Source organism: Rhinatrema bivittatum, chromosome 3 (assembly GCF_901001135.1).
Source record: "Rhinatrema bivittatum chromosome 3, aRhiBiv1.1, whole genome shotgun sequence".
NCBI classification, from domain to species: domain Eukaryota; kingdom Metazoa; phylum Chordata; class Amphibia; order Gymnophiona; family Rhinatrematidae; genus Rhinatrema; species Rhinatrema bivittatum.
In genome coordinates, this window is record NC_042617.1 from 322452797 (window position 1) to 322480270 (window position 27474).

General features: G+C 42.8%; 1 protein-coding gene across 1 annotated transcript in view; it reads right to left on the minus strand.

The window, feature by feature from the left end:
• FIG4 (FIG4 phosphoinositide 5-phosphatase) overlaps window positions 1-27474 on the minus strand; it is a 600391-nt gene that overhangs the window by 174579 nt on the left and 398338 nt on the right. The window contains 1 exon segment of the mRNA XM_029595282.1: window positions 12701-12896. Coding sequence (XP_029451142.1) covers window positions 12701-12896 — 196 coding nt within the window.

Consider the following 27474-nt stretch of genomic DNA (forward strand, 5'->3'; position numbering starts at 1 on the left):
TCACTTTGTGGCACTCAAAGAACAAAGTTACCTACCCCAGACTAGACCCATGGCTTATCTTACAGAAAGTTATCAAACAACTATGGAGCGGGTGCTCCAAGGCGAGCACCCGCTCTCCTGGGCGCGCAACTCTTTATTTAAATTAGGGACTGCGCTAATAAGGAGGTGCTAGGAACACTAGCGCGTCCCTATCGCCTCCTTATTGGCGGAAGTGGCGGCTGACAGCGGGTCTGACAGCTGATGCTTAATTTTACCGGTGTTGGTTGTCGAACCCGCTGACAGCCAGGGGTTCGGAAAACGGACGCCGGCAAAGTTGAGCTCCGTTTTCCAACCCGCGGGCCGCGGGCAGATTTTTTTTAATTTTTGGGGCCTCCGACTTAATATCGCTATGATATTAAGTCGGAGGGTGTACAGAAAAGCAGTTTTTTCTGCTTTTATGTACACTTGCCCGGTGCCGTCTGAAATTAATGCCTGCCTTTGGCCGCACATTTTACTTTCTGTATTGTGGGTGACTAACTAATAGGCTCATCATCATGCATCTGCATGTGATGAGTGCTATTAGTTTCAGGGGGGGTTGGCTGCGCGTTTTCCACGCGCTATTACCCTTTACAGTACAAGGGGTAATAACAGCACTTCAAAAACGCACGGCCAAATGGGGGCTAAAATGGTGCGCTCGGCTGAGCGCACCGTTCTGTATCGGCCTGGCTGAGAGGAGGCGTTCTTGAGGCGTGTTGTGATTGCATTGACAAAGTTTATGTGTAGTATTCTAGCAAAATTCTACCCACATTAAAAGCAAGTACAAGTGATCATGTGTACATTGTACCCACAGCAAGATAAATAGCAAAAATATGCGAACCCCTTTGTTTTCAGCATTGCTGCTTGTGAGTAAAAAGTATAGGAAAATTGGTTCTTTCCTAGTGTGTAGCAGATGGACTCGGGACCAATGGGTATAGTGTACTCCTGATAGCAGTTGGAGACGGATCAGATTTCAATCTGACCTCAGCCCTAGTACATATACCCCTGCAGGAAGTGTAGCTCTTCAGTATTTTCCGTCTCCATAGCAGTTCGGGACTCTGCACGCTAGCTCAGCGTTAGAGTAAATTTACAAAGAAAAACCCAAAACAAGAAGAAATCTTACATCCACAGACGAGCCCTGCTCTCCTGTGGTGACAAACATTGGGCCCCTCCCCCTGTTGAGAATTCCCGAGGTGATTTCAGCGATCCCTCGGAGATAAGCCTCGGTCCGGCGGCCGACCCTCGGCGGGGACCTAGCCCCTGACATCGGGTGAGGCTGAGAGGCAACGGGTGCCATTTCGAGCGCGGCGGTGAAGGTATTTTTCCTCTCCCCCCGCAGCCGGAGATCGCTCGAAACGAGACCGGGAAGCGCCGAGACAAGGTAAGGTAGAAATCTATTTAAATGTCTACGGTCTCCGAAGCTCGAGGAGTCGGACAGGTCGCCAGCCGGGACCAGTGCCACCGGGTTGATCTGCCCTAGCAGGGCCAGACCCCGGTCAGTTCCGAGGGTCCTCCCACGTGAAGACCCTCCGAGGTGGTCACCATATTGCCCGCGTGGTCGCCGTCACCATTTTAATCTGTTCGCCACCTTGTCTGCCGTTCCGACCCGTGCGCACAGAGGCGAGCTGGGCGCACAAATACATTGTGCGCACATCGTCGCGCGCCCTAGTACCGTGCGCATAAGCGACGCACACAGCCATGCGCTTACTGTGCCGGGCGCATACCTTCGATCTGGGCGCACACAGCGCGCAAACCTCCCTGAGCGCGTACCAATCCTACGCGCACAACTTCGACGCACCGGAGCACATAACTATGCCTTATGCGCACAAAGCCATGGCAAGGAAGAGGGATTCAGTTTTGTTAGGAACTGGGGAACCTTTTGGGGAAGGGGAAGTCTCTTCCGAAGGGATGGGCTCCACCTTAACAAGGGTGGAACCAGACTGCTGGCACTAACCTTTAAAAAGGAGATAGAGCAGCTTTAAACTAGAACAAAGGGGAAAGCCGACAGTCGCTCAGCAGCGCATGGTTCGGAGAGAGGTATCTTCAAAGGATACTAATGATGCATTAGAATTAGGGCATCCCGACAGTGAGGTTCCAATAATAAGAAAAGTAGTCCAAGTGCCTGTAACTAAAAACTCACCTGAGCTAAAAAATTCTAACTTATCCCTATCAATTAAAAAGCAGAATGAAAATACAAACAAAAAACACACTTTGAAATGTTTGTATGCTAATGCCAGAAGTCTAAGAAGTAAGATGGGAGAATTAGAATGTATAGCAGTGAATGATGACATAGACTTAATTGGCATCTCAGAGACATGGTGGAAAGAGGATAACCAATGGGACAGTGCTATACCGGGGTATAAATTATATCGCAATGACAGAGAGGAGCAGTCGGGAGGAGGTGTGGCGCTTTATGTCCGGGATGGCATAGAGTCCAACAGGATAAACATCCTGCATGAGACTAAATACAAAATTGAATCTTTATGGATAGAAATTCCTTGTGTGTCGGGGAAGACTATAGTGATAAGGGTATACTACCGTCCACCTGGTCAAGATGGTGAGATGGACAGTGAAATGCTAAGAGAAATTAGGGAAGCTAACCAAATTGGTAGTGCAGTAATAATGGGAGACTTCAATTACCCCAATATTGACTGGGTAAATGTATCATCGGGACACGCTAGAGAGATAACGTTGCTGGATGGAATAAATGATAGCTTTATGGAGCAATTGGTTCAGGAACCGACGAGAGAGGGAGCAATTTTAGATCTAATTCTCAGTGGAGCACAGGACTTGGTGAGAGAGGTAACGGTGGTGGGGGCCGCTTGGCAATAGTGATCATAATATGATCAAATTTGATTTAATGACTGGAAGAGGAACAGTGTGCAAATCCAAGGCTCTCATGCTAAACTTTCAAAAGGGAAACTTTGATAAAATGAGAAAAATTGTTAGAAAAAAACTGAAAGGAGCAGCTACAAAGTAAAAAATGTCCAAGAGGCGTGGTCATTGTTAAAAAATACCATTCTAGAAGCACAGTCCAGATCTATTCCACACATTAAGAAAGGTGGAAAGAAGGCAAAACGATTACCGGCATGGTTAAAAGGGGAGGTGAAAGAAGCTATTTTAGCCAAAAGATCTTCATTCAAAAATTGGAAGAAGGATCCAACAGAAGAAAATAGGATAAAGCATAAACTTTGGAAAGTTAAATGTAAGACTTTGTTAAGACAGGCTAAGAGAGAATTTGAAAGAAGTTGGCTGTAGAGGCAAAAACTCACAGTAAAAACTTTAAAAAAAATATCCGAAGCAGAAAGCCTATAAGGGAGTCAGTTGGACCGTTAGATAATCGAGGGGTTAAAGGGGCACTTAGAGAAGATAAGGCCATCGCGGAAAGATTAAATGATTTCTTTGCTTCGGTGTTTACTGAAGAGGATGTTGGGGAGGTACCCGTAATGGAGAAGGTTTTCATGGGTAATGATTCAGATGGACTGAATCAAATCACGGTGAACCTACAAGATGTGGTAGGCCTGATTGACAAACTGAAGAGTAGTAAATCACCTGGACCGGATGATATACAGCCCAGAGTTCTGAAGGAACCCAAAAATGAAATTTCAGACCTATTAGTAAAAAGTTGTAACTTATCATTAAAATCATCCATTGTACCTGAAGACTGGAGGATAGCAAATGTAACCCCAATATTTAAAAAGTGCTCCAGGGGCGATCCGGGAAACTACACCCCGGTTAGCCTGACTTCAGTGCCAGGAAAAATAGTGGAAAGTGTTCTAAACATCAAAATCACAGAACATATAGAAAGACATGGTTTAATGGAACAAAGTCAGCATGGCTTTACCTAGGGCAAGTCTTGCCTCACAAATCTGCTTCACTTTTTTGAAGGAGTTAATAAACATGTGGACAAAGGTGAACCAGTAGATGTAGTATACTTGGATTTTCAGAAGGCGTTTGACAAAGTTCCTCATGAGAGGCTTCTAGGAAAAGTAAAAAGTCATGGAATAGGTGGCAATGTCCTTTCATGGATTGCAAACTGGCTAAAAGACAGGAAACAGAGAGTAGGATTAAATGGACAATTTTCTCAGTGGAAGGGAGTGGACAGTGGAGTGCCTCAGGGATCTGTATTGGGACCCTTACTTTTCAATATATTTATAAATGATCTGGAAAGAAATACGACGAGTGAGATAATCATAAGAACATAAGAAATTGTCATGCTGGGTCAGACCCAGCATCCTGTTTCCAACAGAGGCCAAAACCAGGCCACAAGAACCTGGCAATTACCCAAACACTAAGAAGATCCCATGCTACTGATGCAATTAATAGCAGTGGCTATTCCCTAAGTAAAATTGATTAATAGCCATTAATGGACTTCTCCTCCAAGAACTTATCCAAACCTTTTTTGAACCCAGCTACACTAACTGCACTAACCACATCCTCTGGCAACAAATTCCAGAGCTTTATTGTGCGTTGAGTGAAAAAGAATTTTCTCCAATTAGTCTTAAATGTGCTACTTGCTAACTTCATGGAATGCCCCCTAGTCCTTCTATTATTCGAAAGTGAAAAGAACCGAGTCACATCTACTCGTTCAAGACCTCTCATGATCTTAAAGACCTCTATCATATCCCCCCTCAGCCATCTCTTCTCCAAGTGCAAGGTGATGCACATAGGGAAAAATAACCCTTGCTGTAGTTACACGATGTTAGGTTCCATGTTAGGAGCTACCACCCAGGAAAAAGATCTAGGCATCATAGTGGATAATACTTTAAAATTGTCGGCTCAGTGTGCTGCAGCAGTCAAAAAAGCAAATAGAATGTTAGGAATTATTAGGAAGGGAATGGTTAATAGAACAGAAAATGTCATAATGCCTCTGTATCGCTCCATGGTGAGACCGCACCTTGAATACTGTGTACAATTCTGGTCGCCGCATCTCAAAAAAGATATAGTTGCGATGGAGAAGGTACAGAGAAGGGCAACCAAAATGATAAAGGGGATGGAACAGCTCCCCTATGAGGAAAGGCTGAAGAGGTTAGGGCTGTTCAGCTTGGAGAAGAGACAGCTGAGGGGGGATATGATAGAGGTCTTTAAGATCATGAGAGGTCTTGAACGAGTAGATGTGACTCGGTTATTTACACTTTCGAATAATAGAAGGACTAGGGGCCATTCCATGAAGTTAGCAAGTAACACATTTAAGACTAATCGGAGAAAATTCTTTTTCACTCAACGCACAATAAAGCTCTGGAATTTGTTGCCAGAGAAGGTAGTTAGTGCAGTTAGTGTAGCTGGGTTCAAAAAAGATTTGGATAAGTTCTTGGAGGAGAAGTCCATTAATGGCTATTAATCAATTATACTTAGGGAATAGCCACTGCTATTAATTGCATCAGTAGCATGGGTTTCTTCTAGTGTTTGGGTAATTGCCAGGTTCTTGTGGCCTGGTTTTTGGCCTCTGTTGGAAACAGGATGCTGGGCTTGATGGACCCTTGGTCTGTCCCAGCATGGCAATTTCTTATGTTCTTATGTTCTTAAACTGAACAGCCCTAATCTCTTCAGCCTTTCCTCATAGGGAAGCTGTTCCATCCCCTTTATCATTTTGGTTGCCCTTCTCTGTACCTTCTCCATCGCAACTATATCTTTTTTGAGATGCGGCGACCAGAATTGTACACCGTATTCAAGGTGTGGTCTCACCATGGAGCGATATAGAGGCATTATGACATTTTCCGTTCTATTAACCATTCCCATCCTAATAATTCCTAACATTCTATTTGCTTTTTTGACTGCTGTAGCACACTGAGCTGACGATTTTAAAGTATTATCCACTATGATGCCTAGATCTTTTTCCTGGGTGGTAGCTCCTAATATGGAACCTAACATCGTGTAACTACAGCAAGGGTTATTTTTCCCTATATGCAACACCTTGCACTTGTCCACATTAAATTTCATCTGCCTTTTGGATGCCCAATCTTCAAGTCTTGCAAGGTCCTCCTGCAATGTATCACAGTCTGCTTGTGATTTAACTACTCTGAATAATTTTGTATCATCTGCAAATTTGATAACCTCACTCGTTGTTTTCCTTTCCAGATCATTTATATATTTTTATTTATTTTATTTATTTAGAGTTTTTATATACCGGCAATCATGAAAACATATCTTGCTGGTTTACATCGAACAGGAGTGCATTATAAACAAAAACTAGAACTGTGGTGTCCGAAAGTACAGTTACATTTAACAAGGGTAGCCGAACTTGGAGAAGGAAGAAGAGAGGAGAGAAAGAGATGGTTAAACAATATACAAATTAAATATAGTATACAGAATAAATGTTATATACAAGAGGAGTGGTGTTTTAGGAGTCATTGGAATGTGTCATTGGGTTGTGTCCGGAAATGCTTGTTTGAATAACCAAGTCTTAAGTTTTTCCTAAAAGTTGGGAGGCAGGGCTCCTGTCTGAGGTCTGTAGGAATGGAATTCCACAAAAGAGGGCCAGCTGTGGAGGTGGCGCGATCTCTTATGGTGATGTGTCTGGTCGTTTTCGCTGGGGGAACTTGGAGGGAGCCTCTATAAGCATCTCTAGTAGGTCTGGTAGAATTATGTGTTTGGAGAGGGAATTGAAGATCGAGAGTGGTAAGTTGATGTATAGTTTTGTAGGTGATGGTTATGGCTTTGTACATGATGCGGAAGTAGACTGGTAACCAGTGAAGCTCTTTCAGGACGGGGGATATGTGGTCTCTTTTCCTTGCGCCTGTCAAGATTCGGGCTGCTGAATTTTGAACCATCTGTAGGGGTTTGGAGTATGATGATGGTAGACCTAGCAATAGGGAATTGCAATAGTCTAGTTTCGAAAAAATGACTGCTTGGATGATCGTTCTGAAGTCTTGAGCGTGGAAAAGAGGTCTTATCCTTTTCAGGACCTGAAGTTTATAGAAGCAGTCTTTGGTTGTTTTGTTGATGTGTGCCTTGAAGTTTAGCCGGTTGTCTATTATTACTCCTAGGTCTCTAGCTTGTGTGGTAGGCAGATTGGTAGGAAGAGAACTGTTGGAGGTGTTGTTCTCAGGAGAGATGAGTAGGATTTCAGTCTTAGAGGGAATTTAAGATGAGGTGTAGGCTGTTGAGTAGTTGTTTGATTTTTTGTGGCATGATTCCCAGTAGTCAAGAGTATTAGAGTATGTGTCTTTGATAGGGATGATGATTTGAATATCATCTGCGTATAGGAAAAAACTTTAGATTGAGGTCGGTGAGAAGTTGGCAGAGAGGAAGAAGGTAAATATTGAATAGAGTCGGAGATAAAGACGAACCTTGTGGGACTCCTATGGCAGAGTTGAATCTTGAGGATTCCTTGTTTTGGAGTTTAACTTTGTAACCTCTATTGTTGAGAAAGGTTTTAAACCAGGAAAGGACGGTGCCGCTGATTCCTATGGATGACAACTGGTTAAGGAGGATAGCGTGGTTGACCGTGTCGAACGCTGCGGACAGGTCCAGCAAGATCAATAGGTATGAATTTCCTTTGTCAAGGCCCAGTATTTCCTTTGTCAAGGCCCAGTAGTATATTCCTTTGTCAAGGCCCAGTAGTATATTGAAAAGCACCGGTCCAAGTACAGATCCCTGAGGCACTCCACTGTTTACCCTTTTCCACTGAGAAAATTGACCATTTAATCCTATTCTCTGTTTCCTGTCTTTTAACCAGCTTGTAATCCACGAAAGGACATCGCCTCCTATCCCATGACTTTTTAGTTTTTGGAGAAGCCTCTCATGAGGGACTTTGTCAAACGCCTTCTGAAAATCCAAATACACTACATCTACCGGTTCACCTTTATCCACATGTTCATTAACCCCTTCAAAAAAATGAAGCAGATTTGTTAGGCAAGACTTCCCTTGGGAAAATCCATGTTGACTATGTTCCATTAAATCATATCTTTCTATATGCTTTACAATTTTGTTCTTGAGAATAGTTTCCACTATTTTTCCCGGCACTGAAGTCAGGCTCACTGGTCTATAGTTACCTGGATCACTCCTGGAGCCTTTTTTAAATATTGGGGTTACATTGGCCACCCTCCAGTCTTCAGGTACAATGGATGATTTTAATGATAGGTTACAAATTTTAATGTATATAGTGATTTTGCTGTTCTCAATTTTATGTAAGGGCCCTGCCCAAAAGTTAACCTGTTTGCAATGTTATATGTAAGGGTTCTGCCCAATGGTTCCTGTTTAACTGTAAACCGATACGATGTGTGAACGGTTATCGGTATAAAAAAGACATTAAATAAATAAATAAATAAAATAATAGATCAGAAATTTCATTTTTGAGTTCTTTCAGGACCCTAGGATGCATACCATCCGGTCCAGGTGATTTGCTACTCTTTAGTTTGTCAATCTGGCCTACTACATCTTCCAGGTTCACAGTGATTTCGTTCAGTTCGTCTGACTCATCACCCCTGAAAACCATCTCCGGAACTGGTATCTCCCCAACATCCTCATTTGTAAACACGGAGGCAAATAATTCATTTAGTCTTTCTGCAATGGCCTTATCTTCCCTAAGAGCCCCTTTAACCCCTCTGTCATCTAATGGTCCAACCGACTCCCTCACAGGTTTCTTGCTTTGGAGAAGCTGGAACTGGGACAACGACTCCTAACCTCAGAAGGCATCAGAGTTTCTCAAACCACCTTCCCCTTTTGGTCAGAGTAACAAGGGGATATCATAAAGTATCTAACATAGGGTGGGGAAAGTTCCAGAGTATAGTCGTTCTTGACCATGTCCAGAATCCACTGTTCTGACATTTGGGCCCATCTCCAGTAAAAGGCAGACAAGCTGTCTGCCTATGAATTCCAAAATTGGGCCTGACAATTATCCCCAGCAACTAAAGTGAGAAATCTGGGAGTACCAACAACGATGAAAATCTAACGATGAAAGCCCACATTGGAAAACTGATCAAATCTGGTTTCTTCAAACTGCGAATCCTGAGCCGATGGAAACCCCTACTAAGCACAACATATTTCAGAACAGTATTACAATCTCTAATATTCTCAAACGTTGATTCTGTAATTCCCTACTACTAGGATTTCCTGCTAGTCACTTAAAACCACTACAGCTTCTCAAAATGCTGCAGCCAGACTACTGTACTGGGTACTTGCCAGGTTCTTATGGCCTGGATTGGCCACTGTTGAAAACAGGATGCTGGGCTTGATGGACCCTTGATCTGACCCAGTATGGCATTTTCTTATGTTCTTAAGGAAATATGATTACATAACCCCAACTGTGATCGCATTGAACTGGCTCACTGTACAATCAAGAATATTGTACAAAGTACTTACAATAATTTTCAACAACATTTATCTGAACAACGATCTGATGGGAATAACATTTAAACCGTATATCCCTCCTCGAATGCTCAGATCCCAAGATAAAGGCCTTCTAGAAATCATGACCATAAGAAACACTCATCTAACGCAAACAAGAGACAGAGCGATATCAATTGCTGGCCCAAAGCTATGGAACTCCATGCCTGAGGACCTTTGAACAATGTCAGACAATAAGAAATTTAAGAAAAAGTTGAAAACCTGGCTATACAGAAATGCCTATTGTTTGTCTGAAACCTCCAGTTCTCCTTGATGCAAATATCCTAAATAGGTCCTGATCCATACCCCTACATGCTATACCCCCTAAAATCCAGTCATGTTCTTCTTCTTCTGTCTGTCACTGAAGTGCACCCTTGCCCCTGAATGTTTACCTTGTTTACTCTCTGTATGAATACCTACCTCAATATCTCATCATTCTCCTATGAGTGTCAAACCTATTTATCATTTATGTATCTCATCATTTATTTATGAGTGTCCTATAAACCGTTCTGAACTAGTGATTCTCACATGGAATGATGGTATATAAAACACAAATAAATAAATAAAATATCTTCCAGTAATCAGGGAGCCTTAAACGTCCCTAAGGCCTTTACAAATTTTTCCAGATCCTCCCCAAATAAGAGCTTCCCCTTAAAGGTGAACTTGACCAACTGAAACTTAGAAACAGAATCAGCCAGTCAATTTTGCATCCACAATATGTGCTGCAATGCCACAATGGAGGCCATAGTCCTGGCCATAGCCTGAACCAAATCATAGGAAGCATCCACCAAAAAGGCCGAACCTGACTTCATCTGAGCTGCTTTATCTAGGACTGAGCCAATCTGGATATGCTGCAATAAACGCCAAGCAGCTTTTGCAACAATGCCGTTGCAAACCACTGCCTGAAAAGCCAAACCAGCTGACTCAAATCCTTGTTTAAGTACTGACTCAGTCTTCCTGTCCTTCTCATTTTTGAGGGAAGCACCACTTTTCACTGGGATAGTCATTCTTCTTGTGACAGCACAAACGAGCGCAGCAACCTTAGGCGATCTGAGCTTATTCCTTTCCTGAGCCTTCAGATGATAAAATCCTAGCCAAGGCGTTTTTTCCTCTGAAATTGGTTGCTGGGAAATCCCACTCCACTGAAATCAATTCTCTGATTGACCCTATGCAGGAGAAAGGCCTTGGATGGCTTCTGTAACCCCACCATAATTGGGCCTTGGGATGAATTTGGATCTTTTACAGTCTTCTCCTCCGCAATATTCACCACCTTTAAAGATGGCATAATGAAGGAAGGGAGCTTTTCTTTACGGTAGAGCTGAACCATGGAGGTCTTACCACCTTTTTTTTTTTTTTAACTATTTATCATTTTTCACAAATCAAATAAGGCAAAAATGCTTTATAGAAATAGACATTAGTGTCAGAAACATATTAAAGACAAGAAAGATCAGGACATTTTCCAACAGAAAAACCCAAACCTAATCTACAATATAGAGGAAGACTAAGAGGCAGATATAATCACGAAAAAGCCAAAAGGAAAAACACTATTCAGAGAGCTATTTACAATTTATATTGGTCGTCTAAACATTAAACTCGGGGGGGTAGTTGTAGGATGGTTCACAATTCTATTGTCAAGCAAAGCTTTCAAAAAAGATATAATTTTGACCTGCAAGAACCACATTGCATTTAGCTGGCTAACGAAGAGAAAAAGAGTCCTCCATTGGTAACTAGTAGCTCTAAAATGAAGAAAAGCTTTTCTCCTGGCCTGAGTTTGTTTACACACATCAGGAAAAATCCATACTTTCACCACCTCTTTTACAGGGGAGTGTATTCTCCCTCTTCTGGCTCCTCATTACTGTCCTTAGGCCCTTTTAAGTCTAGGAGAGAAATGTCTAACCTGAAGGACCACTTGACCTCTAACTCGACATCTTCTCCCCCTCCTGATTCTCTTCCTACCAGCATTGGGCTGTCCTCTTGCTTGAGAAACAGATAGGGATGAGGACCTCCCGGGAGTATCGAGCTCTGCCCCATGCAAAAGGTTTACTGCAGGTACTTTAAAAATTCTGCTGATATTGCTGGCCAGAACTGAGCCACAGCTGGTGCTATCCCCAAAGAGCTAGTTCCATTTACTCCCTGTGACGCAGCACCTGCAACCCTAGAGGGCCCTACACCGGCATCCAATCCAGTGAATAATAGTGTAGGAGGCCCTGGTTTTCCTGGCATCCCTCCTGCAGGTTCAACATGGCTGCCATTCCCGCCATGGTAGCACGCCCACCAGTGGGATCGACCTGACCTGACGGTCCTAGTACACTGGTTTCCCCCTCAGCTATCGCATCCCTCCGAAGTTCTCTCTCTATCCTTCAAGCAGCTCTTGCACCACGATCCCAATGAAATGGCCTAACACGTTGAATAGGCATCACAGAGCAGACTTTTCTTTCCGTGCTCCCCTGGAGTCTCCATCTCGCTTTCCTCTTTGACAGCCTGCTGCATAAAAGAGCTTTACCTGGTCTCCTGCTCAGCTGGACAAGACACCCCTCAGCAAGCCAACCGCCCAACTCCTCCTTCAACTCCTCCTTTCACTCCTTTTTTTTTTCCTCATTAACTTTATTAGCTGCACAGGGAGAACTCTGGCTGAAAGAAAGAAATGAGTAGGCGGGGGGAGGGGGAGGTTTGTGAAGGCCAGCTAATTGGGAAAAGGGGAAGATCAGCTGTTCTTCTAGAAGCTCCCTGGCCACCAGCAATATTCCAATGGGGGAGGGAGTCTAGCACCATCTCCTCAGGGACTGTTCAATTGAAGGAGTCAATGACTGTCACCCCAAAAACACCTCCATAGGGGAGGGAGCCAATGGACTATTACCTCAGAAGCACTTAACCCACATCTCCGTCACCTGGCCTAAATCAGGACTCAAACAGCATGGGACGCTTGCCTACCAACTGCTGGAGACAGAGAACATCAGCAGGCTGAGTATAGCAAGAGACCCTCTATGGTGTGATGTCAGTATACCACCTGCTTTGCCTCCATCTGCTGGCTGGGGAGCATAACATGTATCCGAACTGGTCTGGCTGGCTGATGAGGAAACCATATTAACCTTTGCTCTAAAAATTAGACTTTTCTAAACTCTCTCGCTACTTGTTATCTTCAAGGGGGAGGAAAGCATTCCAAAAGGCTCTTTCTCCCTGAGTAGCTAGTTCTCTGCCGATTGAGACAGACAAGGGAACTGACCACTTGTGAGGAATCAGGATTGTGTGGCATATGCTGCATTGATGTTGTACAAATCTAATGACATTGAAGTAACAGAAGGAGAAACAAGAAGATTGAAAGGCATCCCTCAGTACTCAGGTCATTCTGACTGCTTACCTCTGCTGCTTTGGTACTGTCTCCTGCATCGGTCATCTTCACTGGCGTCGACCGCTGAGACACAGCTCCTTCCTCCTCTTTGTCGGTGCCCGAGTCATCCTCAGAGCTACTGGACACAGCTTCTTCACTGGGGGGAGGTGGGGCACTTGCTGCTGTCTTCCGCTGCAAAACCGCTTCCTCCCTATTCGTCTTGGTACTGGAAATAATAAAATCAGAACTCAACATGTCACCAAAAGGCAGCCATGTAGCAGATTCAAAATACAACTTTTTGATGTATTTGTGCTATCTTCAGGAATCAGAAGGCACCTCTACCGTTTCCCTTTATTTTGGGGAGCTTTGAGGGAACATGTTTACATTTAACTGAGGTTGGGAAGGGGGCAAAAGACTGGGCCAGAAGGCCCCAAATGCAGGCTTTACGCGAACACATTGGCATTTAACAAGCTATATCATTTGAATGCAGCCGGTTAAGGGCAAATTTATTCGGGTATATGCACATGAATAACTTTGAGACCTAACCAGGGATATTCAAAGACAGCCAGTTGGCTTTCAAAGTTATCCAGCTACATAAAGCCAGATAACTTTACTCAGGGATTTTCGGCAGGATGCTGATCATGCTGAATATCCCTAACTTATCTAGCCAACTTTAGCTAAATACGTTATCTGTTTTGGGATTTTTTTTTAATATTGGCCTTCTACAGAGTAATTTTATAAGTGCCCACAGAGCACTAAAGTCTGCATGTACATTGTACAGACTTTACTAAGGATTTTCAAAGCAAACTTCCCCATATATGTTTGCTTTGAGAATCATTAATTGTCCCAGTGCCTGCATAATCGAATAACCTTGTGTAAAACGTTACACCTCCTCTTCCGAGCGCATAACCCATACAAATACAAAAAGCGTTTGTGTAAGCTCCAATTATGCCCCCCACCCCTGCCCTCGAAATTCCTCCATTTGCCGCTGTGCAGGGGCATCGCGTGCTGGCAGGGTGCCGGCGTGAGCAACTTGCTTCTGCTCAGAAGCAGGCGCAAAAGGTGAGGTAACGATTTTGGGGGGTTTAGGATAGGGATAGGGGGAGGGCAGGATAGGGGAAGGGGAAGGGAGGTCAGGCTAGGGGGTTGGGAAGTTCCCTACCAGTCCGCTCCTTAATTGGAAATAGGAAAGCCCCGATGTGTTCCTGTGCGTAAAGGCAAAAATCCTCCCCCCCTTGCGTGCACCGACCCAGCATTTTATAACATGCGCACGCCAGAGTTCATGCATATGGACGAGGGCCAAACTCAGCTTTTGATCAGAAGAGTCCTGTCAACTTAGTGTGCTACGCAGTCAAAAAAGCTAACAGAATATTAGGAACTGTTAGGAAGGGAATAGTGAATAAAACGGAAAATGTCATAATGCCTCTGTATCACTCCATGGTGAGACTGCACCTTTAGTACTGTATACAGTTCTGGTCACCACATCTCAAAAAAGATATAGTTGCAATGGAGAAGGTACAGAGAAGGGCAACCAAAATGATAAAGAGGATGGAACAGCTCCCCTATGAGAAAAGGCTAAAGACATTAGTGCTATTCAGCTTGGAGAAGAGACGGCTGGGGGGGGGGGGGGGGGGATACGATAGAGGTCTATAAAATCATGAGAGATCTAGAACGGTTAGATGTGAATTGGTTATTTTCACTTTCGGATAATAGAAGGTCTAGGGGAACACTCCATGAAGTTAGCAAGTAGCACATTTAAGACTAATTGGAAAAAATTCTTTTTTCACTCAATGCACAATTAAGCTCTGGAATTTGTTGCTAAAGGATGTGGTTAGTGCAGTTAGTGTAGCTGGGTTTAAAAAATGATTTGGATAAGTTCATGGAGGAGTAGTCAATTAACTGCTATTAATCAAGATGACTTAGGGAATAGCCACTGCTATTACTGGCATTAGAAGCATGGGATCTACTTAATGTTTTGGGTTCTTGCCAGGTACTTGTGACCTGGCTCGGCCACTGTTGGAACCAGGATGTTGGGCTTGATGGACCCGTGGTTTGACCCAGTATGGCAACTTCTTATGTTCTGATGTTACATTTACTCAGTCAATTTTAGGGTAACTGAAATCTCCCATTAGTGCTATGCTGCCAAATGTATTAGCTTCCGTAATCTGTGGTAGCATTTCATCTTCTGTCTGTCTGTTCATTTTGGCCAGGTGGATGGTAGGTACACTCAGAGGTTCACTCATGTAAAGCTACACTTCTCTTCTGAGGCATAGCTTGTATGCATACACTTACACAACGCGGGCCTGATTTTAAAAAGCATTTACATGCTTAAAATAGGGTTTTATACGTGTAAATGCACTGTACTCTAGTAAGTGGGCTTTCAAAAATTGCTACGCCATTGAATTGTCCATAGGATTTACGCACGTAAATGCAATTTACACGAGTAAATGGGCATTTGAAAATTTCTACGATAGCATGTTACATTTATGTGCATAAACCTTTGAAATTGCCTCCATTCATTCACACTAATTCTTTGGACTTTGTATTTTGGAGTGTGAGGTTGATTTTTCCACTTTTTCCGTGTTTGCCAAAAAAAATATATAATAGATTAAAAAGTTTGGCTGTGTGCATTCCTATGCACACAGCCATGTTAGAGACCTTGGGGCAATACTAGACAATCGACTAAACTTAAAGAAAATGGTCAACACAACCTCCAAGGATTGCTTCTACAGACTACAGGTTCTAAAACGTCTTAAACCATTACTATTTTTCCAGGACTTCAGGACAGTCCTACAAGCGCTACTATTCGCCAAAATAGACTACTGCAGTGCACTCTTCCTAGGCCTCCCCAAATCTACCACCAAACCACTGCAGATGTTACAAAATGCGGCAGCGAGACTGCTGACCAGCACCAGCCGCGGTGAACACATCTCACCCATCCTCAGTAACCTACATTGGTTACCAGTAAATTTTAGAATCCTATACAAATCAATCACCCTAATTCACAAAACCATCCATCATCAACTTCAACTCGACTTGGAAATCCCATTCAAACTCCACTCCTCTAACAGACCAACTAGAGAGGTTCTCAAAGGCTCTCTACAATTTCCTCCGACTAAGGCCACGCGTCTCTCCACGACCAAAGACAGAGCTTTTTCGATAGCAGGCCCATCTATTTGGAATAACATCCCTGCAAACCTCAGATTGGAACCCTGCCTCTTAACTTTCAGAAAAAGACTCAAGACGTGGCTCTTCCACCAAGCCTTCTCCGATCCTCCAGACAATCACTAATGGCTTCCACTCTCATCCGGCCTTGGCATTTATTTTCCTGAACTATGGACTCTGGTACCTCCAGGTTAAAGCACTTTCAAGCTTTAACCCGTTCTCTCTATCGTATCTTTCATAATTAATACTTGCCTTTATCTTCCTTCCAGCTTGTTTTAAAGCTTCCAAGTTCTTGACTCCCGTTGATTGTAACTTTGACTTATTCCTATCTATGGTTATTTATTGTTTACCTGAATTGTTCCTTCAGTTATACCCTCTGTTAAATGTAAACCGATCCGATATGGTTATTTACTATGAAGGTCGGTATAAAAAAAAAACAAAAAACAAAAACTGTTAAATAAATAAATATTCTGTATTTTTTTTTTTTTTTGCATTTTGAATGTCTGCTGTCTTTGGAGGTATTTTTTATTTGCTATTTTATATTGGCATGACAGCTTCCTCCTGCTCTTTTGGGTTTCCAGAACAACTGGAACCAGCCTCTGTTAATGTAACCGTCTCTAATCTCAGAAAGGAGGCCCAGACAACTGATCCGTAAAGATAGACTTTTATTGCTAGCAAGATGCAGCTAAGACAAAGGCTTAGTACAACTGCACATGCCCCTCCCCTTCAGGAGCAGACTCTTGTGCTGCTTCTTTAGGTCTCTCCCGCAAAATCAGACCAGCAATCATAGTAACAGTTCCCAGGAGGGGATCTGACCTAGGAATCAAACTTGGATCCTGGGCTTATTTATTTGATTTATATTTTGCTTTTTCAGGCCCTTCAAAGCAGATTACATTCAGGTAATGTATGTATTTCCCTATCCCCAGTCTATGGGAACAATGCTTAGTAAATGAGGCCCCAAGTTTATACCTGAGGCAATGGAGAGTTAAGTGACTTGTCCAATGTCACAAGAAGCGGCACTGGGATTTGAACCCTCGTGCATAGCTCACTGGTCTAACACCAGGCTACTTCTCCACTCCATGTAGGCATGGAAATGGTCCGCACTGTCACTGAGTTAGTCTTATTAACCGTTTATTAAACTTTTACTAAACAAAACCCAACTACTGCCAGACACCACTGAAGCTAAATACATCCCCCAAACACCCTGCTTGGCCAACTATTAGATGGCTTAGATCTTACTTTTATAATCTACGCGGATGATATCCAATTTTCTTTTCCTATATGATCCTCTGTGCTATCTGTATTTTAAGAATTGGAAATCTACCTGAATGCCATCAAAAGATGTTTAGTCAACAATAGAATTTCTTTAAATCTCAAGAAAACTGACATTATGATAAGCTCCAGAACAAGGGATGACATGGTTTCCTCTGTTTTCTTTGAAACCAAGAGATAAAGATTTCTACCGTCATTCATGACTTGGGTGTTTGGCTAAATTAGAGATTGAATATGAAAGGACATGTACAGAACTTAATTAAGACTGGTACTTTAAATTAAGCCTTTTTTTGGAAGATCAGGATTTTAGATTCAATTCACAAACTGATTTTTACAGGCTCAGACTACTGCATCTCCTTATTGTTACATGTACCAGCCAATGGGGCAGATTTTCAAAGGATTTATGCGCGTAGGGGGGATTACTCGCGCCGGGCCTATTTTCAAAAGGCCCAGGACCTGTGTAAGTCCTGGGGCTTGAACAAATGGGTGGTCCGGGGGCACATCCAAGGCCTCTGAATGGCCGCGGGGATTGTGCGCCGGCAGTCGGCTGGCAGGTGTAACTTGTGAGGTAAAGGTACAGGATTTTTTTTTTCCCGGGCTGGGGGGCGAGACAGGTAGGGGAAGGTGGCGGGGGGAAGGAAAGTTCCCTCCGAGGCCGCTCCGATTTCAGAGCGGCCTCGGAGGAAACAGGGAAAGCCAGCTGGTCTCCGCGAGGGCTCGGCGCATGCAAGGTACACTAGTGTGCACCGCCTTGCGCGCGCATATTATAAAATCGGGCATACATTTGTGCGCGCCGGATAGTGAGCACAAATGTACGCCGTGCGCGTAGCTTTTAAAATCTGCCCCAATACACTTTAAGGTGAACTTTAAAATCTGCCACGTACATCAGTCGGGAGTGTGCTAATAAGTTGGGCTCACGTGCACCGAACGTATTTTAAAAAGCGCCAAAATATGTGCGTAAATGCCACCGCATGCACATCTCAAAAATGTCCAAAAAGGGGCGGGGCTGGGCATTTCAGGGCTTGGCTAAGAGATGTACGCGCTGAGGTCCCCTGCTGTGTAAGTTTACTTCTGCTATGGATGACGTGTAAGTCATAAAATAAAAGAATCGAGCCGATCCTGAAGAATTTACAAGGTCTGGGGTAACTGGGGGGGGGGGGGGGGGGGGGGGTTTGGAGGACCTAGATGTTAACTGGTAAACTAAGAATGGCATGGGCATAAGCCACTTTTAAAATCCCCTGACTTACGCGACTTAATATTTGGCGCACGTGTGCCTGTGTGCCAGTTTGAAAGTTATCCGCTTAGACCTTTACAACCTTTGCAGAATTTAGCAGCACAAGTACTTATTGGAAAAAAACATATGACTACCTAACTCCTGTGCTGGAAAACTTACACTGGTTGCCTGTCCAACACAGAATCTACTATAAAGTTCTCTCTTTGATCCATAAAACTCTATGCTGTTAATACACCTCTTGTCTGGATACTAGATTGCATGCCCTATGACATCCTGCACGTTCAATCGAATTAACAAGCACATCTGGGAGGAGTAGGGGAGAGGGCTATTTCTGTAGGAATACAATGCCCGAAAAACTGCGGCGGGAGATAGACATGAAAAAAATGTAAAAAATAATTTAAGTCCTGGTTATTTAGGCAGGCTTTTAATATTTTAGCCAACAATTAATTTAGGGTTTTCGTACTCATGTTTTACCAGTGCTTTTATGCATGCTGATTAAGGCTATTATCTGTTTATTATTTTATTTGACGTGAGGGTACTGCAGCTCTTAACAGTGTGTTTAAGTATTCCAGACTAGGATGAGAGATATTGGCTACGTGATTCATAAGAACATAAGAAACTGCCACGCTGGGTCAGACCAAGGGTCCATCAAGCCAAGCATCCTGTTTCCAACAGAGGCCAAACCAGGCCACAAGAACCTGGCAATTATCCAAACACTAAGATCATCCCATGCTACTGATGCAATTAATAGCAGTGGCTATTCCCTAAGTAAACTTGATTAATAGCCGTTAATAGACTTCTCCTCCAGGAACTTATCCAAACCTTTTTTGAACCCTGCTACACTAACTGCACTAACCACATCCTCTGGCAACAAATTCCAGAGCTTTATTGTGCGTTGAGAGAAAAATAATTTTCTCCGATTAGTCTTAAATGTGCTACTTGCTAACTTCATGGAATGCCCCCTAGTCCTTCTATTATTCGAAAGTGTAAATAACCGAGTCACATCTACTCGTTCAAGACCTCTCATGATCTTAAAGACTTCTATCATATCCCCCCTCAGCCGTCTCTTCTCTAAGCTGAACAGCCCTAACCTCTTCAGCCTTTCCTCATAGGGGAGCTGTTCCATCCCCTTTATCATTTTGGTTGCCCTTCACTGTACCTTCTCCATTGCAACTATATCTTTTTTGAGATGCGGCGACCAGAATTGTACACAGTATTCAAGGTGTGGTCTCACCATGGAGTGATACAGAGGCATTATGACATTTTCCGTTTTATTAACCATTCCCTTCCTAATAATTCCTAACATTCTGTTTGCTTTTTTGACTGCTGCAGCACACTGAGCCGACGATTTTAAAGTATTATCCACTATGATGCCTAGATCTTTTTCCTGGGTGGTAGCTCCTAATATAGAACCTAACATCGTGTAACTACAGCAAGGGTTTTTTTTCCCTATATGCAACACCTTGCACTTGTCCACATTAAATTTCATCTGCCTTTTGGATGCCCAATCTTCCAGTCTTGCAAGGTCCTCCTGTAATGTATTACAATCCGCTTGTGATTTAACTACTCTGAATAATTTTGTATCATCTGCAAATTTGAGAACCTCACTTGTCGTATTCCTTTCCAGATCATTTATATATATATTGAAAAGCGGCGGTCCAAGTACAGATCCCTGAGTCACTCCACTGTTTACCCTTTTCTAGTGAGAAAATTGACCATTTAATCCTACTCTCTGTTTCCTGTCTTTTAACCAGTTTGTAATCCACGAAAGGACATCGCCTCCTATCCCATGACTTTTTAGTTTTCTTCGAAGGATCTCACGGGGGACTTTGTCAAACGCCTTCTGAAAATCCAATTACACTACATCTCCCGGTTCACCTTTATCCACATGTTCATTAACCCCTTCAAAAAAATGAAGCAGGTTTATTAAGCAAGACTTCCCTTGGGTAAATCCATGCTGACTGTGTTCCATTAAACCATGTCTTTCTATATGCTCTGTGATTTTGATCTTTAGAATAGTTTCCACTATTTTCCTGGCACTGAAGTCAGGCTCACTGGTCTATAGTTACCCGGATCGCCCCTGGAGCCTTTTTTAAATATTGGGGTTGCATTGGCCACCCTCCAGTCTCCAGGTACAACTATTTTGATTTGAAATGTTTGTCTTTTGATTTTATGTTATTTATTTGTAAACAGCTTTGATAGGTGGAAATGCTGTATATAAGCAATTTTAAATAAATAAATGTTATTATCTATCCAGACCCTTGTAATACTGCTATAATACCCAGTGCACACCACTGAGCTCATTCCCTGATCACCCAAAGGAACTGATCTGATTTTTCTGCCACAACCTTCCTCTGGTAAAAACCAAGCTGCATCACATGCTGCAACCCGATGGCTTCAAGCTATTCCACTGTCATCATCTTTAGAAAGAGGGTCCACAGACTGACTGGCCTTAGGTTACCAACCTCCCCCTCTGAGCCCCATTTATATCCCACCCTGTCCCAGTGCCACGTCCTCTGTCAGCTTTCCTAACTCCATGCAAATTCTCTCCTGCAAGTGCTCCTTCGATCCCTTCATTGAGCACTGAACAAAGTGTTTTTCTTTGTCCCCCTCCACACAGTCCTTCTCTTCTTTTTTCAGTTTTACAGTCTCCCTCCTTTCACCGATATACCTGAAGGTCTTCTCACCTCACTTCACTGGCTTAGTTATTTCTTCCTATGCTAGTGCCTTGGTTGTCCTGACAACCTTCCCTGTTTCTCTCGGCCACTCCAAATACCCTTCCCTGTGCTTCTATTTATTTATTTTAAAACATTTACAATCTGCTCATCAGAAAATCTGGTTCTCAAAGGAGTACAACATAAATTCATATGCATTCGTTGATTTGATTTATATTCCGCTTTTTGGCACTTCAAAGCGGATTACATGCAAGTACTGTAGATATTTCTCTGTCCCCAGAGGGCTCACAATCTAGGGGCCTCATTCCCTCACTAAAAGGTAGATTTTAAAAGCCTTGCATGCGCAAAAATGGTCACATAGGCCCGAGCCGGAGCTACGCGAATGTTTAAATAGCTGGAAGAGCGTGTACATCAATGTATGTGCGCCCAGAAAAAGCAGGTGGAAAAGGGGCGTTCCGGAGGCGACACTGACGCGCATAACTCCTAAGCTGGCATGCGTGTGCTACTCGTGCCACTTTGCTACAGCTCATCGGTAGGCATAAGGGGGGAGAGGGAGAAACAGAGAAAGACTCTTTATAAGGCCCAGCCTGATACTCAGTACATGGACCATTGTAAGGGGGCACTTTGATTCGAGATGAGTTTTCGGGAGGTGGGTTGGGGGGTGATGTTAGACACACTCAGAGGTATCCATTGAAAAATTGACATCATTAAAGAATTTTAGACCTTATAAGTGATGAAAAGGAGTTGATTTATACAATGCAGCCAGCAGAGACTGCAGTGTACAAATCAACTCCTCTTGTTAGAATTTTTATCACTTGTAAGGTCTAAAATTCTTTAATGATGTCAATTTTTCAATGGATACCTCTGAATGTGTCTAACATCACCCTCCAACCCACCTCCTGATAACTCATCTCGAATCAAAGTGCCCCCTTATAATGGTCCATATATAGCGTATCAGACTGAGCCTTATAAAGAATCTCTCTCTCTTCCCCCTCCCCCAAGCACGCATAAGATATGTGCGCAGAGCTGCAGACATATACGTGTGAAGAGTATTTTACAATCTACGCGTATAGTTTATAAAATAGCGCATATCTTTGCGTATGGCGAGACACGTGTTTAGGGGTACACGCACGACCCTTTTAAAATCTACCCATTAGGCTTTTCTCCCATTCCTTGTCTATGGGAAAACACCTTGATGAATCAGGCCCTAAGTTTGTACATGGGACAATGGAGGGTAAAGTAACTTGCCTAAGGTCACAAGGAGTGGCAGTGGGATTAGTCTAAAAAAAATAAATACATAAATTGTAATGCAATAAAACAATCATCAATACATAGGCCTTAGTCACTCAGCCAATCGAAAAGTTAGACAGTGTATGGTGGAAAGACCTATTAAAACAAAAAAAAGCTTTAATTTTCTTACAAAAAGTTGATAGCAATTCAGAAGTCGCAGTCCAGGTGGCAGACCCCTTCTCTTTCTGAGATCTCCTTGAGAATGCTAATATATTTATCTAAAAAATGCTTCTTAATCAACTTCCTGATTATATCTCTCAAAGCGATTTCCAACAAAAATTACAATAATTTAAATTAAAAGGCTAATCTTTTTGCCACCTCCTTTGAAAACCATACTGTGCTCTTTTTCCTCTCTCGGCAGAGAGATATATGAACTCCTTTTAGTTTAGCCCACTGTGACTCCACTTCACCTAGATCTTGACGGGAATGCTGTTATATTGCTGGAGGGAGTGCTATTTCTAGTTATGCTAATGCTGCTCACTGTATATTGAATTGTTAGGGCAATTTTATTGTCTTGCTGGGAGGGAGGGTTTTTTTTTAGTCATGTGGTCTGGCCCAGCATGCTCCTAGTGAGAGGAGAGGATGGGGTAGGTTAACTTTAGGGATAAACTGTTACTGTATGTTTTAATATGATGCATTGGAGAAATTACTTACCTGATAATTTTTTTTTTTTTTAGTGTAGACAGATAGACTCAGGACCAGTGGGTTTATGCTCCCCTGCCAGCAGATGGAGACAGAACAAGCTGACATCACAGAATATATAACCCTGCAGTGACCCCAGCCTGCCAGTATTCTCTTCAAAAGCAACTGTGGACAGACTAGCAAAAAACGTGATTAAAAATAGATAACCAAAACTGTACTTAACCAACCATAAACACTGAACTTGCATAAGATTCTAGGTAGCCTCAGACTGAATGAACACTTATCAGTAATCCCTTGGGACCCAGAACCCCACAGGAAGACTATTGACACACTCATGCAGCAGCAAAGGGCGGGAAGCTGAGTCCATCTGTCTACACTAAGAAAAAAGAAATTATCAGGTAAGTAACTTCTCCATTTCCTAGCATGTAGACAGATGGACTCAGGACCAGTGGGATGTACCAGAGCTACTCCCCAACAGGGTGGGAGGCTGCCCATGGTCCAGTCAACGACACACGTGCAAAGGCTGCATCCTCCTGGAATTGCACATCCAGATGATAAAACCTGGAAAATGTGTGTAAGGAGGACCATGTCGCAGCTCAGCAGATATCAACAGGAGACAATAGCCTAACCTCTACCCATGACGCTGCCTGAGCCCTAGTGGAATGAGCCCTAACCTGAGTAGGCAATGGCTTTCCAGCATCCACATAAGACGGCTGTGACCACCTCCTTAATCCAACGAGCTATGGTAGCCCGTGAAGATGGAGCTCCGTGCTTACTCCCTTCATGGACAACAAACAGGTGATCAGTCTTTCAAAAACACCGCAGAGACCTCCATCCAAGGAGCGCAAAGGCGAAACTCCTCCGCATCCCTGATCTTATCCGGGGATGGCAAGGAAATGGATTGATTCAAATGAAAGTTCGAGATTACCTTGGACAAGAAGGATGGAACAGTATGCAACTGTAACGCCCCCGGAGTCACCCGAAGGAATGGCTCCCAGCAAGACAAGGCCTGAAGCTCAGAAATCCGATGTGTAGAACATATAGTCACCAGGAACACAGTCTTCAAAGTCAACAACCGTAAGGAAAGGCTACGCAGTGGGCAGAATGTAAGGCCCGCCAAAATATCCAGCACCAAATTAAGACAACACAAAGGAATGGTAACCTCAAGGGAGGTCTAAGGTGCTTCACGCCCTTCAAAAAAATGGGCCACATCAGGATAAGTAGACAAAGAAATACTATTCACCAGGCCTCTGAAACAGGCAAGAGCTGCAACCTGCACCTTCAAGGAATTAAGGGTCAAGCCTTTATTCAATCCATGCTGCAAAAAATCCAGAATGAGAGGGATCTTAACTGAATGAGGAAGAACACCCCAATCCTTATACCAGGCCCCAAAAACTTTCCAAACCTGCACATATGACAGGCTTAGCAAAATCCGAGGAAGACAACTCACCCTAAGTGTCTGAGCAGCGCTGACACAGTTTAGAAGCCAGGTCAGGCTGAGAAGCCCTAATATGACAGGCAACACAAATAGGAAGATTATTAGGTTTCTTGCTTACCGGCACCATTGCTGCAGTAAACGTGCATCAGAATGGCTCGTGCTCAAAATGAAATGCGCCCAAAAATTAAGCGTTTAGAAGAAAGTGCGGCAAGGTAGAAACACAACCTGTACACCAAGTTAAGCATATAAAAAGGTTTGTGCGCATAAAAAGCAACTGAGTACACAACGCTTGTACAGAGCTAACACACTGCGCACACTGACGGCCTATAGAGGCCTACCACGCAGTGTGCAAGAAAAAAGCCTAAGTGCGAGGCTTAGCCCAACGGGGGCTGCTCAACCTGCCAAGCTGCCCAGTTCCCCAACCCCAACGAGAATGGAAGCGGGAACAACTGTCCTCTGAGAACGGAGATCGGAGGAAATCTTGAAACCCCTCTGTCTCAAATTCAGGTAAAACGCTCTCTTTTTTTGTTTTAAAACTTACCTGAGCTCAGCACTTACTGCCTGAGTACAGAGATGGTCTCAGGCTAAGGGGGGAGAGGGCATTTGCTGTCATCACCGCATTCGGCCTCCTGCATCTGTTGCCTATCAGCTGAACTAGCAGCTAAGTCCATTTCGGGAAACCCGGCTACTGGACCAAGGCATACCTCTGAGGGACCGTGGAAATCGCCTCAGGAATTCTCAACTGGGGGAGGGACCTTTAGATATCACCTCAGGAGAGCCGGACTTTCTTTTCTTGAATTTAGAATTTCAAATTTCTTTTTTCAAAGAGCTCAAAGCAATCCCCCATAGGGAGATGCACATCCATCATCTGCTGGAGACGGAGAATACTGGCAGACTGGAGTCACTGCAAGGTTATATATACTGTGATGTCAGCTTGCTCCATTTCCATCTGCTGGCAGGGTAGCATAAACCCACTGGTCCTGAGTCCATCTGTCTACATGCTAGGAAATATATTATTTTTTATGAAGGCAGTAAACTACCTTGGATTTCCTTTGAGAGTAAAAGGCAATATAAAAATCAAAGAATAGAATTGAATTTGAACTCCATTTGTTTCTTTCTTTCAGATTAGACTGTTCAGCATAAAACATTAATAGTTAACACCTTGATCTTGACAATAGTATTTATACACTGCCGGGGGAAGGAATCCTAGTAAATATCCTAATTCCAAAAGGAAATAATTGGAGTGGGAAACCACACTCAACACACAAATAACAAGTAGGATGTGGAGCAAGTAAAGGTCCTTATACAGTTTGAATAGTTTTCAATTCTTTAAATCAAAAGCAACTCCCCTTGTGTGAACATATCCAATGAACAGTCTCTGTCAATGTCCCCCCTTTTTGACATGGATCCCGTGTTTCACCCAAAGGCTGCATCGGGAAGGACAGTACCATAAATTCTGAACACTAAAAATAAACAACAAAAATATTTTAAAATAAGGACCAAAAAGCAAATGGGCATATAATACACATTATGATAATCTCATACCTCTTCACTTGGAAAACGTCAGTATAGAAGGAGTGCAGACATGCCACTCCATTTTCTAAGTTTTTAAAGATGCTAAGTATAGGGCGTCAAAAGGTAATGCCAATCAGCCAACCCAGGAGGATGCAGTGAATAATCAATCAGTATGAGAGGAACATAAGAGTACCAACTCTTCAGTGCAGGAAAACTAGTGGACCTGAAAGGGAACTATCATAAAGACAGCAAGTAAAACCAAATGCAATGCAGACGGGAAAGAAACCTGTAAGCATATGGATCGCAAAATGAGATGAAAAGATTTACAAAAATACGGAACACTATAATATTGTACAAGACATTGATAGAGACTGTTCATTGGATATGTCCACACAAGAGGAGTTGTTTTTAAATATCTTAATTCACCTCCAGACTCCTTCCCAATTTACCTTAAGACTAACCCTAGTGTCCCTATTCCAATCCACTTCACAGGTCCCCAGCTAAATACAACTGAACCCCCCCCCCCCCACATACACACTAACAAGCACAGACAGATAAGAATGCACCCAAGTTTTATTAGCAGAGTTTTCCTGATAATAAACAGAATATAAAGTTGCATTTTTAACCATTTTCCTGTAATTATTCCAGTAAAAGAAAATAAAATTGGCAATATCATTGAATATAGAGCAACCTGCACTTTTCTTCATCACTGAACAAAAGTCACACAGCATAAGTGTTATTTTTTGAATTTAATAAACTGTATATTTCTTCTCTTACTCTATAGGTGTAAAAATTATCTCCTTCCTCAATTGTCTTTTAGAAGAGTCTCTTTATCATTAGTCTCTCCAGTTGTTGCCCTTCAGTTTTGCCATTTGTGTGATTGTTTTATAATTGTATGTCTGTTAGGTTGTACATTATTTTAATTTTAAATTTACTTGTCAGATTTTATGGAGGTACTTACATCTGTACTGCCGCCTGGATAACATGCTTAACAAGCTAGATTTTAAGAACAATAAATGAAAAGAAACAACATTTGAGAACATGCTGTTCTAAGCTTAAAGTGAATAATCTCTATGCACAGGGTCCTCATAACAAAGCAGAAACACAAATCAGAATCCTAATCCAAAATCTTGGATTCCTATTGCCCTGAATTAATCTCCAGGTTAGTTAGCTATAATTAACATATGAAGGAACCAACCCTTAGTGATCCCTGTGTCCACTTCCCAGGTTCCCAATTGTATACAGCTGACTCTTGTGGACTCTTGTACCTCCTAGGCTCTGTAACTAAGTACAATCAAATTATAAGATGTGCAACACCACACTTTTCAGAAACTCCACTAACTCTGGGCTGTTACTTAAAATAAGGCTGGTCTTTGGCAGCACTTTTCACCCTCTGGCTCCTTGTGCCAAGAAACACATTAACAAAGAGACAAAATAGGAATTCATAAAAAATTTATTAACAAGGCTTACCACTGAAGTTGCTACATTGTGAGGCTAGTTAGTTATCCCTCAACAAAACTTTTTAACCCCCATCTAAGATTATATCACCTGACATTTAGTTGCTTCAGAAGTC